Below are 12,844 nucleotides of genomic sequence, written 5' to 3' on the forward strand. Positions count from 1 at the left end.
AGAAGGGCTGTCTGTCCTCATGTGGCTATGGGACTGCAATAGCAGAGCCACCAGATGTCCTCCCCTTTAGACAGTGAACCAACTGGCTTTGATCTTCACTGACTGTCTTCTTTATTCCTTTTAGTTTTCAGTCCACATGGACGGGAGGGACAAAACGGTGGAATACAAGGCCAGAGGTCGTTTCCAAGACTACGTGCGTTGGGTGTTCAGCGGTGAAGGCATTGCTGCCCTATTTGATCAACGATGGCACAAGTTGACAGTCAGTGTACAGGGCAATGTGGCCTCTCTCTACGTAGACTGCCGCCTGATCGAGATCAAATCGGTGGAAGAGAGAGCCAGGATCAGCAATGAGGGGCAGGCAGTAATGGGCAAGCTCACTGAGGACAACAGGCCAGCTGAGGTTAGTTCCATCTGTCCTACAACCCATCATATATGGCGCTTATCCTCCCCAGAACAGGGAACCATGGGAATCTCGTGTCTGTGTCCAGTGTTGCCATAGTGACAATGTCAGAGAGCCTATCACAAGAGCAATTAATTTGTGCATCATGGTGAAATACTTGCCAATAGTTAGCACAGTAGTCAGGAGGAACCCTCCAATTCCAATAGATAACTCTAGGCCACTGAAGGGGAAAATGCTGATTGGGTCCCTTCCCACTCCCTGTGGAAGGGAAAGATGCTGATTGGGTCCGTTTCCACTCCCTGTGAAAGGCTGATTGGATCTCATCCCACATCCTGTTGAAGGGGGAGATGCTAATTGGGTCTCAGTCCATACCTTGTGAAAAAGAAAAATGCTGATTGGGTCCCATTGCACACCCTGCTGAAAGGGAAGGTGCTGATTGGCTCCCATCTTACATCTGCTCGGTATAGACTAAGACAGGGCCCTGCAACTGGTCTCAGTCTGTCTGGACAACAGCAGGTAGAGGGGTAGGAGTCTGTCTGGTTCCCCTTAGCCTGAACTCCACCTGGAATGGACAATATGTTGGGAACATTTATGGTCAAATTGCCCCACCTGAATGGTAGTAATAACATTGCTGAGGTGTGATGGAAGTGCGTGGTCCCCTTTATAGGACAGAGTGGGTCTGCTGGCTGTGACCAGCTCGAGCCATCACTGCCCTATTCATGGTGGTGCTGGGTTGCTGGAGACTGCGCCTCCAGAAGCTGAGCAGCTACTAGTCAGATGTGGAGCTCACCTCTCACTGTCCCACCTCTCTGCACAGGTTGATCTACAGGAGATGATTCTATTCTGTGATCCTCTCATGGCGGAGAAGGTGACATGCTGTGAGATTCCAGGTGTACGGGTAAGTGTCCACTCTCTGCATTCTTGTGATCCCACCAGAATCCTAATGGTGTTCCCTGATCCCAGAAACCTGGCCTGCTGAGTATATCCAGAATGGTTGCTGCAGTTAAACACAGCTGGAAATTTATGTGTACACTTCTGGTCAGGAAGTATGTGATTGCACAGGAAGTGGTACAAAGATTATGAAGATGTTACCAATGATGGAAAGGTTGAGCAATAAGGGAGAGATTGACAATACTGGAGTTATTTTCCTGAGAACACAGAAAACTTGAGTCTGTAACCAAATATCTGAAATGCCACATGACTTTCTAAGGTCAGGATAATCACTGGCTGTTTCACAGTCTGCAAGAGAGTGATAGACAGCACTCTGTGGATTGGTCGGTGTCAGTGGTCAAGCCATCAATAACCCTGAGCTGAAGGAAGCCATTCAGCCACCCTTTTGGCAGGAGAAGAGTTACCTGGCTTCATCCCACACATAGCTCTAAATTCCATCCCTAAGAATCCTCAGAAATTTCCCTACCACTAACATGAGACTTGCCAATCTATAATTTCCAGGATTATCCCTGTTTCCCTTCTGGAATAATTGAACACCATTAGTCACTCACAGTCCTTTGTGTTCTTGCCTGTATTTCAAGAGGGAACAAAGATATTGGTCAAGGCATCTGCAATTTCTTCTCGTCTCTTTCAGTAAGCTTAATCTCCTCCATCTTGGAGCTTAGGTCACCATGAGTGCCTCTAATGTGGTGAGGAACAGCCTCCCCACCAGCCTGTTCACCCTCATCGTTTGCCTTTTCCTCTTTGAACAATGACATCTTGTTTGCTTATTCATTTCCCAGGCAGGAGATAGAAGTATTAACTCTTAACCTATCCTAGACTTTGTATTTGGTTACAGACTCAAGTTTTCTGTGTTCTCAGGGAAAATAACTCCAGTATTGTCAATCTCTCCCTTATTGCTCAACCTTTCCATCATTGGTAACATCTTCATAATCTTTGTACCACTTCCTGTGCAATCACATACTTCCTGACCAGAAGTGTACACATAAATTTCTAGCTGTGTTTAACTGCAGCAACCGTTCTGGAAATCCTCAGCAGGCCAGGTCTCTGACTTTTCATCAGATATAAGAGTAGCCAGAGCAATACTGGAGGAACTCAGGCTGAGACCCTTCAACAGTTTATTCATTTCCATAGATGCTGCCTGACCTCCTGAGTTCCTCCAGCATTTCCTATGTGTTGCTCTAGATTTCCAGCATCTACAGGTCCTCATGTTTATGAGAGTAGTCAGAGATCTGTTGGTTTTGAGATGCAGAAACAGAGGAGGAGGAAGAGAGAAGCAGAGGAAGAGATGTGACATAAGGAAAAGGAAGAAGTTAGATAGGACAGTAGAGGGATTACTGATTTCAGGATGGAGGAAAGAGGTGAATAATTGTCTGAAAATGACTGGCAAAGGGACTGTATGATCATGTGCAATGAGAAGCTTATTTGCAGTAGATTTGCAGGCACAAAGTATCAGATTCAATGCATTCATAAGCAAAATATAAATTATGCAAAATTTTCCAAGAAAGAACACAGAAGAAAAAAAGTCCAATGCAATGCAAAATTGGTCACAGTGTTACAATACTGAAGTAATTGATCAGATTGTTATGATATTGAATTGAATTGACTTTATTTCTTACAAACTTCACATACATGACGAATAAACATCTTTACGTTACATCTCCGTCTAATTGTGTGATGTGCAATCATAGTAATTCATAATAAATGGAACAGTTAATGTAATATAGAGTACACAAATCAGTGTGAGTTCATCAGTCTGATGGCCTAGTGGAAGAAGCTGTCCTGGAGCCTGTTGGTCTTGGCTTTTATGCTGCAGTACCTTTTCCCTGTTAATAGCAGCTGGAACAGTTTGTGGTTGAGGTGACTTGGGTCACCAATGATCCTACAGCCCTTTTCACACACCTGTCCTTGTAAATGTCCTGAATCCTGGGAAGTTCACATCTACAGATGCACTGGGCTGTCCGCACCACTCTCTGCAAGAGTCCTGTGATTAAGGGAGGTACAGTTCCCATACCAGGTTGTGATGCAGCCAGTCAGGATGCTCTCAGTTGTGCCCTTGTAGAAAGTTCTTAGGAATTGGGGACCCATACCAAACTTCCTCAACCATTTGAGGTGAAAGAAGCACTGTTGTGCCTTTTTCACCACACAGCTGGTGTGTACAGACCACGTGAGGTCCTCGGTGATGTGGATGCCGAGGAACTTAAAGCTGTTTACCCTCTCAACCCCAGATCCATTGATGTCAATAGGGGTTAGCCCATCTCCATTCCTCCTATAATCCACAACCAGCTCCTTTGTTTTTGCGACATTGAGGGAGAGGTTGTTTTTTTGACACCACTGTGTCAGAGAGATGACTTCTTCCCTGTCGGCCACCTCGTTATTGTTTGAGATAAGGCCAATTAATGAAGTGTCATCAGCAAATTTAAAGAGTAGATTAGAGCTGTGGGTGGCAATACAGTCATGGGTATGCAGGGAGTAAAGGAGGGGACATAGTACAAAGCCCTGAGGGGCTCCTGTATTGAGAGTCAGAGGGGTGGAGGTGAGGGAGCCCATTCTTACAACCTGCTGGCAATCTAAGAGGAAGTCCAGGATCCAGCTGCATGAGGCAGGGTCAAGGCTGAGGTCTCTGAGCTTCTTGTTGAGCCTGGATGGAACTGTGGTAAATGCTGAACTGTAGTCCAAGAACAGCATTTGCACATAAATATCCTTCTTCTCCAGATATGTAAGGATGGTGTGTAGGGCAATGGCTTTTGCGTCATCTGTTGATCGGTTGTGTCGGTAGACGAATTGTAGGGGGTCCAGTTTGGGTGGTAGCAAGCTGCAGATGTAATCCTTGACCAGCCTCTCAAGCATTTGCTTATTATTGAGGTGAATACGGTAGGATGCCGGTTGTTCAGGCATGTTACCTCGGTCTTTTTTGATACTGGGACAATGGTGGATAATTTGAAGCAGGAGGGCACTCTACACTGGGAGAGGGAAAGGTTAAAAACATCTGTCAACACACATGCCAGTTGTGCTGCACACATCCAGAGTACTTGTCCTGGGACGTTGTCCAGTCCCACAGCCTTGCAACTGTCCACTTGTTGGAAACCTGCGTACCTCGGCCTCAGAGATGACCAGGTTGCAGGTTGTAGTGGTGGCTTTCCTCAGAGGCTCAGAGTTAGCGACATTGAACTGAGCATAAAAGCGATTGAGCTCATCTGGGAGAGAGGCCATGATGTTGGCGGCACCACATTGATTGGCTTTGAAGTCTGCAATGATATGCAGCCCTCGCCACAAGTCATGTGTGCTATGCGTTGTGAATCTTAACTTAATCTTGTCCCTATATTGTTGTTTCACAGCCTTGATAGCTTTATGTAAATCATAGCTGCTTTTCTTGAGCTCTAATTGATTGCCAGCAAATTGCCAGCTCGATGTCGCGCTGTAAGTGCTGCTGGCACAGCACTATTGATCCAGATACTGAGGTATTGGTCAGACTGTATTACTATAGCAAGGTATTGATTGGACTGTGAAATTATACTGATATATTGATAAGACTGTGAAATTATAGTGAGGTATTGATAAAACTGTGAAATTATAATGAAGTATTGATAAGATGTGCTACAATACTGAGGTATTGATGACTTATTATACTGAAGTATTGATAAGACTGTTACTATATTGAGGTATTGATAAGACTGTGCCAGTTCATTCAAGAACTGAATGGTTGAAGGAAAGAAGCTGTTTCTCAACTTGGTGGTGTGGGATTTCAGGCCTTACAAACTCCTGCTTGACGGTAGCTGTTGGAAGGTGGCATGGCCTGGACGGTAGACATCTTTGATGATGGATGTTGTCTTCTTGAGGTAGTACCTATTGTGGCTAGTACCAGTGGTTGGGAGGGATGGGACCATGAGGTATTGAGCAGAATCTGCAGATTTTTTTTGTTCCTGCATATTCAAATTGCATTACCAGACAGGATGCAACCAGTCAGGATACTTTAAATAGTACTTCTGTTGTTTTTGAATCTGATAGTGAGAAGGGTATGTTGGATTTGGAGATTATGTTGTCCAGAGGTTCTTCAGAAGTCAAGAATGAAGCAAAAGTCTTATGGTTACAGTTGTTTTATGACATGTTCATCCCAGTACAGGTCAGAGAAGTAACAAAGCAACTCGAGCATACTCTTTCCTTTTATACTGAACCAGTTTAGATAAGAAAATATTTTTTAAATTTTTTAAATCAAAGCAAGAGGCAGAGAAGGAAGAGGTAAAAGAAGCTGGAGAGAAGCTGTGTTTTTTTTTAACTGATCGGGGCAAAGAGGCTAGACTGCGCAGGAGTGTGACGTAGTGCGCCAAAGGTTTAAAAGAAAGACCGCCATATACAGTGGCCATCGTCATAGCGGCCATTGTCGGAGTGGACTGAGGCAGAGTGGGATGGCTTTGGCTCAATCAGGCTTCGGCGAGAACAGGCAGAGGCGAGGTTGAACAGGGCACGACTGCGCAAGTGCGTGAAAGTTGGCCTCTGGGATCAGCGGGGGAATTTTAAAAAGCAAGCAGAGGCTGAGTATGAGCTTCACTCCAGGTGAGGTAAGGCCAGGTAAGCTCTTTTAATTAATCTAATTAGCTTAGGTGTAGGTAATGGAGGCAGCGGTTAGGGCAGTTGAGTGCTCCGTTTGCAGTATGTGGGAAGTCAGGGCGAGCACAGCTGTCCCTGATGACTACACCTGCAAAAGGTGCATCCAGCTGCAGCTCCTGACAAACTGTGTTAGGGAACTGGAGCTGGATGAACTTTGGATCACTCGGGAGGCAGAAGCAGAAATAGACAGGAGTTTCAGGGAGATAGTCACCCCCAGGAGTCAGGAGACAGGTAGTTGGGTGACTGTCAGGAGAGGGAAGGGAAATAGACAGGAAGAGAAAAGCACCCCTGTGGCCGTTCCCATCAACAATAAGTATACCATTTTGGATACTGTTGGTGGGGACGACCTACCAGAGACAAGTTGCAGTGGTTACGTCTCTAGCACTGAGACTGGACCCTCAGCTCAGAAGGGAAGGAGGGAAAAGAGGAGAGCAGTAGTGATAGGGGATTCGATAGTTAGGGGGACAGATAGAAGGTTCTGTGGAAGAGATCGAGAATCCTGGATGGTCTGCTGCCTCCCTGGTGCCAGGGTCCAAGATATCTCAGATCAAGTTCTCAGTATTCTCAAGAGGGAGGGTGAGCAGCTGGACGTCGTGATCCATGTAAGGACCAATGACATGGATAGGAAGAGTGAGGAGGTCCTGAAAGGTGAGTTTAGGGAGCTAGGTGCCAAGTTAAAGGACAGGACCTCCAGGATAGCAATCTCAGGATTGCTACCAGTGTCACGTGCAGGTGGGTTTAGAAATAGTAAGATAGTGCAGATCAACACGTGGCTGAAGACATGGTGCCGGAGGGAGTGCTTCAGATTTATAGATAATTGGGCAGTTTTCCAGGGAAGGTGGGACCTGTTCCGGCAGGACGGTTTACATCTGAACTGGAGGGGGACAAATATTCTTGCAGGTAGGTTTGCTTGAGAGGCTCCAGTGGATTTAAACTAGATACGAGGGGGAGGGGAACCAGAGTGTAGGAACAGATGTGTGGGAGAAGGAAGAAAAAGAAGATGGTAAAGTTCTTTGTACTGTTAGAGATCAACAGAGAGGAAGAGGTGGAGAATTTCTTAAATACATTTATTTTAATGCTAGGAGCATTGTAAGAAAGGTGGATGAGCTTAGAGCATGGATTGATACCTGGAAATATGATGTTGTAGCTATTAGTGAAACGTGGTTACAGGAGGGGTGTGATTGGCAACTAAATAATCCTGGATTTCGTTGCTTCAGGTGTGATAGAAATGAAGGGGCAAGAGGGGGAGGTGTTGCGTTGCTTATCAGAGAAAATATTACAGCGGTGCTCTGGCAGGATAGATTAGAGGGCTCAGCTAGGGAGGCTGTTTGGGTGGAATTGAGGAATGGGAAAGGTGTAGTAACATTTATAGACCACCTAATGGGGAGCGAGAATTGGAGGAGCAAATTTGCAAGGAGAGAGCAGATATTTGTAGTAAGCACAGGGTGGTGATTGTGGGAGATTTTAATTTTCCATACATAGACTGGGAAGCCCATACTGTAAAAGGGCTGGATGGTTTGGAGTTTGTAAAATGTGTGCAGGATAGTTTTTTGTAGCAATACATAGAGGTACCAATTAGAGAAGGGGCAGTGTTGGATCTTCTGTTAGGGAATGAAATAGGTCAGGTGACGGAAGTATGTGTTGGGGAGCACTTTGGGTCCATTAGTTACAATATAATTATGGAGAAGAATAGGACTGGACCCAAGGTTGAGATTTTTGACTGAAGAAAGGCTAACTTTGAGGAGATGTGAAAGAATTTAGGAGTAGATTGGGACAATTTGTTTTCTGGGAAGGATGTAATAGAGAAATGGAGGTCATTTAAGGGTGAAATTTTGAGGATGCAGAATCTTTATGTTCCTGTTAGGTTGAAAGGAAAGGTTAAAAGTTTGAGAGAGCCATGGTTTTCAAGGGATATTGGAAATTTGGTTAGGAAAAAGAGAGATATCTACAATAAATTTAGGCAGCATGGAGCAAATGAGGTGCTCGAGGAATATAAAGAATGTAAAAAGAATCTTAAGAAAGAAATTAGAAAAGCTAAAAGAAGATATGAGGTTGCTTTGGCAAGTAAGGTGAAAATAAACCCGAAGGGTTTCTATAGTTATATTGATAGTGAGGGATAAAATTGGTCCCTTAGAGATTCAGAGTGGACAGCTATGTGTGGAGCCGAAAGAGATGGGGGAGATTTTGAACAATTTCTTTTTTTCGGTATTCACTAAGGAGAAGGATATTGAATTGTGTAAAGTAAGGGAAACAAGTAGTGAAGTTATGGAAACTTTGACAATTAAAGAGGAGGAAGTACTGGCGCTTTTAAGGAATATAAAAGTGGATAAATCTCCTGATCCTGACAGGATATTCCCTAGGACCTTGAGGGAGTTTAGTGTAGAAATAACAGGGGCTCTGACAGAAATATTTCAAATGTCATTTGAAACGAGGATGGTGCCGGAGGATTGGCGTAATGCTCATGTGATTCCATTGTTTAAAAAGGGTTCTAAGAGTATCCCTAGCAATTATAGGCCTGTGTTTGACGTCAGTGGTGGATAAATTAATAGTAAGTATTCTGTATAATACTATATTTTATATATATACTGTGTGTGTGTGTGTGTGTATGTATATATATAATTATCTGGATGGACAAGTTCTGATTAGGAACAGTCAACATGGATTTGTGCATGGAAGGTCATGTTTGACAAATCTTACTGAATTTTTTGAAGAGGTTACAAGGAAAGTTGACGAGGGTAAAGCAGTGGATGTTGTCTATATGTTCTTCAGTAAGGCTTTTGACAAGGTTCCGCATGGAAGGTTAGTTAGGAAGGTTCAATCGTTAGGTATTCATATTGAAGTAGTAAAATGGATTCAACAGTGGCTGGAGAGATGCCAGAGAGTAGTGGTGGATAACTGTTTGTCATGTTGGAGGCCGGTGACTAGTGGTGTGCCTCAGGGATCTGTACTGGGTCCAATGTTGTTTGTCATATAAATTAATGATCTGGATGATGGGGTGGTAAATTGGATTAGTACGTATGCAGATGATACTAAGATAGGTGGTGTTGTGGATAATGAAGTAGTTTTTCAAAGCTTGCAGAGAGATTTAGGCCAGTTAGAAGAGTGGGCTGAAAGATGGCAGATGGAGTTTAATGCTGATAAATGTGAGGTGCTACATTTTGGTAGGAATAATCCAAATAGGACATTTATGGTAAATGGTAGGGCATTGAAGAATGCAGTAGAACAGAGTGATCTAGGAATAATGGTGCATAGTTCCCCGAAGGTGGAATCTCATGTGGATAGGGTGGTGAAGAAAGCTTTTGGTATGCTGGCCTTTATAAATCAGAGCATTGAGTATGGGAGTTGGGATGTAATGTTAAAATTCTACAAGGCATTGGTGAGGCCGAATTTGGAGTATTGTGTACAGTTCTGATCACGAGTTATAGGAAAGATGTCAACAAAATAGAGAGAGTACAGAGAAGATTTACTAGAATGTTACCTGGGTTTCAGCACCTAATTTACAGGGAAAGGTTGAACAAGTTAGGTCTTTATTCTTTGGAGCATAGAAGGTTGAGGGGGGACTTGATAGAGGTATTTAAAATTATGAGGGGGATAGATAGAGTTGACATGGATAGGCTTTTTCCATTGAGAGTAGGGAAGATTCAAACAAGAAGACATGAGTTGAGAGTTAGGGGGCAGAAGTTTAAGGGTAACACGAGGGTGAATTTCTTTACTCAGAGAGTAGTAGCTGTGTGGAACGAGCTTCCAGTAGAAATGGTAGAGGCAGGTTCGGTATTGTCATTTAAAGTAAAATTGGATAGGTATATGGACAGGAAAGGAATGGAGGGTTATGGGCTGAGTGTCGGTCAGTGGGACTTGGTGAGAGTAAGTGTTCGGCACAGACTAGAAGGGCCGAGATGGCCTGTTTCCGTGCTGTAGTTGTTATATGGTTATAAACCATTAGCTGTTTCACTCCCAAAGGCACTGCCTGGCCCGCTAAGTGCTCCCAGCACCTTCTGTTTCTATTTTTTGTTGTTCATCCTCTGCCTTCCTTACAGTGTGCAGTGGACCTGCTGCTACTGAAGAAAAGACGGAATGCCGAAGTGAAGAAGAGCGGGATACTAACTGGAGCTCTGCCTCAGTTACGCCGGGAGGTCGAAACCAAGTGCTTCTGTGCTGATGAGAAGTCAAAGACAAAGGTGAGTCAGACTGATACCCCGGTGATATCACATTGGTGCTACTGACTGAAGACGCATGTTTCCCATCTGTTGCAACACCTCACACTTAGCTGAAAACACACTCAGATGGAGACCGTACAGAGAACATAGAAGAATACCTTATGGGAACATAACCTTTAGCTCACAATGTTGTGTCCAGTTGATTAAATTAGTAATCAAATACACAACTATACTAATCTCTTCTGCCTAGATAATTCCTCCATTCTCTGCATATTGACATACTTATCAAGGAACCCCTTAAATGCCTCAATCATATGTGCTGTCTCCAGTACACCAGGCAGTGCGTTTTAGGTACCCACCACACTCTGTGTGGAAAAACTTACCCCTGACATTCCTTTGTACCTACTTCCAAGCTCTTTAAAACTATGCCCCCTTTTGTTAGCCAGTTCAGCCCTGGGAAAAAGCCTCTGATTATCCACACAATGAATGTCTCTTATCATCTTATACAACTCTATCAGGTTTCATTCTTTAACATTTTAGATCACTTCAGCAGAAGGCCTCAGTGTCATATGCTACTGTTAAGTCAACGAATACTACTCCTGTAATTTGTCGCATTTCAAAGCCATGCTGAATATATTGGGTTAAGTTCAGGACTTGACCACAGCAAGAGTGCCCTGGCCTGAACCTGGCTTGGTCTGGTGTTAGACTAAGGGGGATATTCTTTTCAGTATGAGTCTCTCGTAGAATTTATAGAGGGTACAGAGCAAGGAAATCGGTCTGTAAATTTTAAGAATGTTGGGGGCTTTATTGGGTTTTAGGAGAGCAACAATTTTGGCTCTTCTCCCACTTTTTAGGTATTTTTAATGATCTTAGGCAACAGTTAAAAAGGGACAGAAGCCAGTGGAGTGCTTTAGGTCCAAGATGTTTAAGGAATTCATTAAGAATTCCCATCTATGCCAGCAGCTTTGTTGGATTTTAGCTGTGATACTTCATCCTTTAATTCTTCTAGGCGAGAGGTAGGAAGTTGTTATTCCCATTTGAGAGAGCTGACTCCAACAGTCCACAAAAGAACTGACTACCACAGGGATCAGTCCTGGCACTTCTACTACTTAATGTTTACATAAATGATCAACCAACCTTTCCTAACACATGCAGGTTTATCTATGCAGATGACCTATGCATAGCAACACAAGCTAACTCCTTCCAAGAAGTTGAAGTACAACTTAAGCAGTCCTCGAAGCAATGAAGCAGTATTATGCAAAATGGTCTCTGAACCCAAATCCATGAAAAACTCAAGAGTGTGCATTCCACCTGAGGAATCAAGAAGCAGCTGGGAAACTCAATATCTTCTGCTGTGGGAAGGAGCTCGAACACCATCCGACTCCAATTTACCTGGGTGTGACACTGGATAGGATGCTCTCATTTGATACCCACATCCAAAAACTGTGAAGGAAAGTTGGCTCCCACAATTCTCTCTTGAAAAAATTAGCAGGCACGAAATGGGGAGCTAATGCTCACACACTTAGATCAACTGCCCTAGTACTCTGCTATGCACCTTCAGAATACTGCACACCTGTGTGGGGCAGATCAGTCCATGTGAAGAAAATACCCCCGTTTCTTAACGAAGCCTGGCAAATAATCATGGGCACACTGCGCCCCACACCCAGTAACATCATTTACAGACTTGCAGGCATTGCTCCCCCAGAGATCCGAAAACACTACAACAAAAATTGAAAGAGGTAAGCAGAACTCAGATCCACAGCACCCACTACAACATCATGTGCCAGTTTCCAACCGCCTAAAATCGAGGAAAAGCTTTGCTACAGTGGAGGAACTACCGCACGGAATGTCCCCCCAAACATACAGGATTGACCTCTGGCAACAAACAGAAGCCAGAGCCCCACTGAACAATACAGTGCAAGACCCCACAGAAATGTTGCCGGTTGGGGCACTGCTTGACGACGGAGGTGGTGCACTCTCAACAGAGCGAGAGCGGGAGTTTGTAGGACAGGAGGCAATATGGTGAAGTGGGGTTTAAAGACCAGCGAATCCTGTGAGTGTGGCGAAAGGGTGCAGAACATTGAACACATTCTGCGCAACTGCCCACTCTCACCTGATTTAGCTGACACTGACCTGCTCAACGTCAACCAAACAACACTAGAGTAGCTGGCTGTCTGGTGTGACAAGCTATGGTGATGACTGTATCAGGTCACCTACCATCCTCCATTGCTTCAAGGAGAAAAGGCTGAGTTTACTGAACCTATTTTGATAAGGCATACTCCCCAATCCAGGCAACATCCTTGTTAATCTCCTCTGCACTCTCTCTATAGTATCCACATCCTTTCTGTAGTGAGGTGACCAGAACTGAACACAGTCCTCCAAGTGCGGTCTAACTAAGTCTTATATAGCTGTAACATTATCTCACAGCTCTTGAACTCAATCCCACATCGTGCTAACAAGACACCATACGCCTGCTTAATGATACTGCCAACCTACGCAGCAGCTTTGAATATCCAATGGGCATGGACCCCAAGATCGATCTCACTGATACCCCACATTGCCAAAGGTTTTGCCATTAATATTACATTCTGTCTTCAAATTTGACTTAACAAAATCAACCACTTCAAACTTATCTGGGTTGAACTCCATCTGGACTTCTCAGCACAGTTCTGCATCCTGCTGTTATTGATGTCCTGCTGTAACCTCTGACAGCCCTCCACACTATCCA

At 44.2% G+C, this 12,844-nt stretch overlaps 1 protein-coding gene across 6 annotated transcripts in view; it reads left to right on the forward strand.

Annotated features, from left to right (window-relative positions):
• The window catches only part of LOC140717613 (uncharacterized), a 344,930-nt gene that overhangs the window by 36,181 nt on the left and 295,905 nt on the right, over positions 1-12,844 (forward strand). For all 6 annotated transcript variants that reach the window (XM_073031183.1, XM_073031184.1, XM_073031186.1 and 3 more), the window contains exons 3-5: positions 125-400; positions 1,218-1,298; positions 9,997-10,137. In XM_073031183.1, the coding sequence (XP_072887284.1) occupies positions 125-400; positions 1,218-1,298; positions 9,997-10,137 (498 nt within the window). The remainder of the gene's footprint in view (positions 1-124; positions 401-1,217; positions 1,299-9,996; positions 10,138-12,844) is intronic.

This window comes from Hemitrygon akajei, chromosome 28 (genome assembly GCF_048418815.1).
Source record: "Hemitrygon akajei chromosome 28, sHemAka1.3, whole genome shotgun sequence".
Classification (NCBI taxonomy): Eukaryota; Metazoa; Chordata; class Chondrichthyes; order Myliobatiformes; family Dasyatidae; genus Hemitrygon; species Hemitrygon akajei.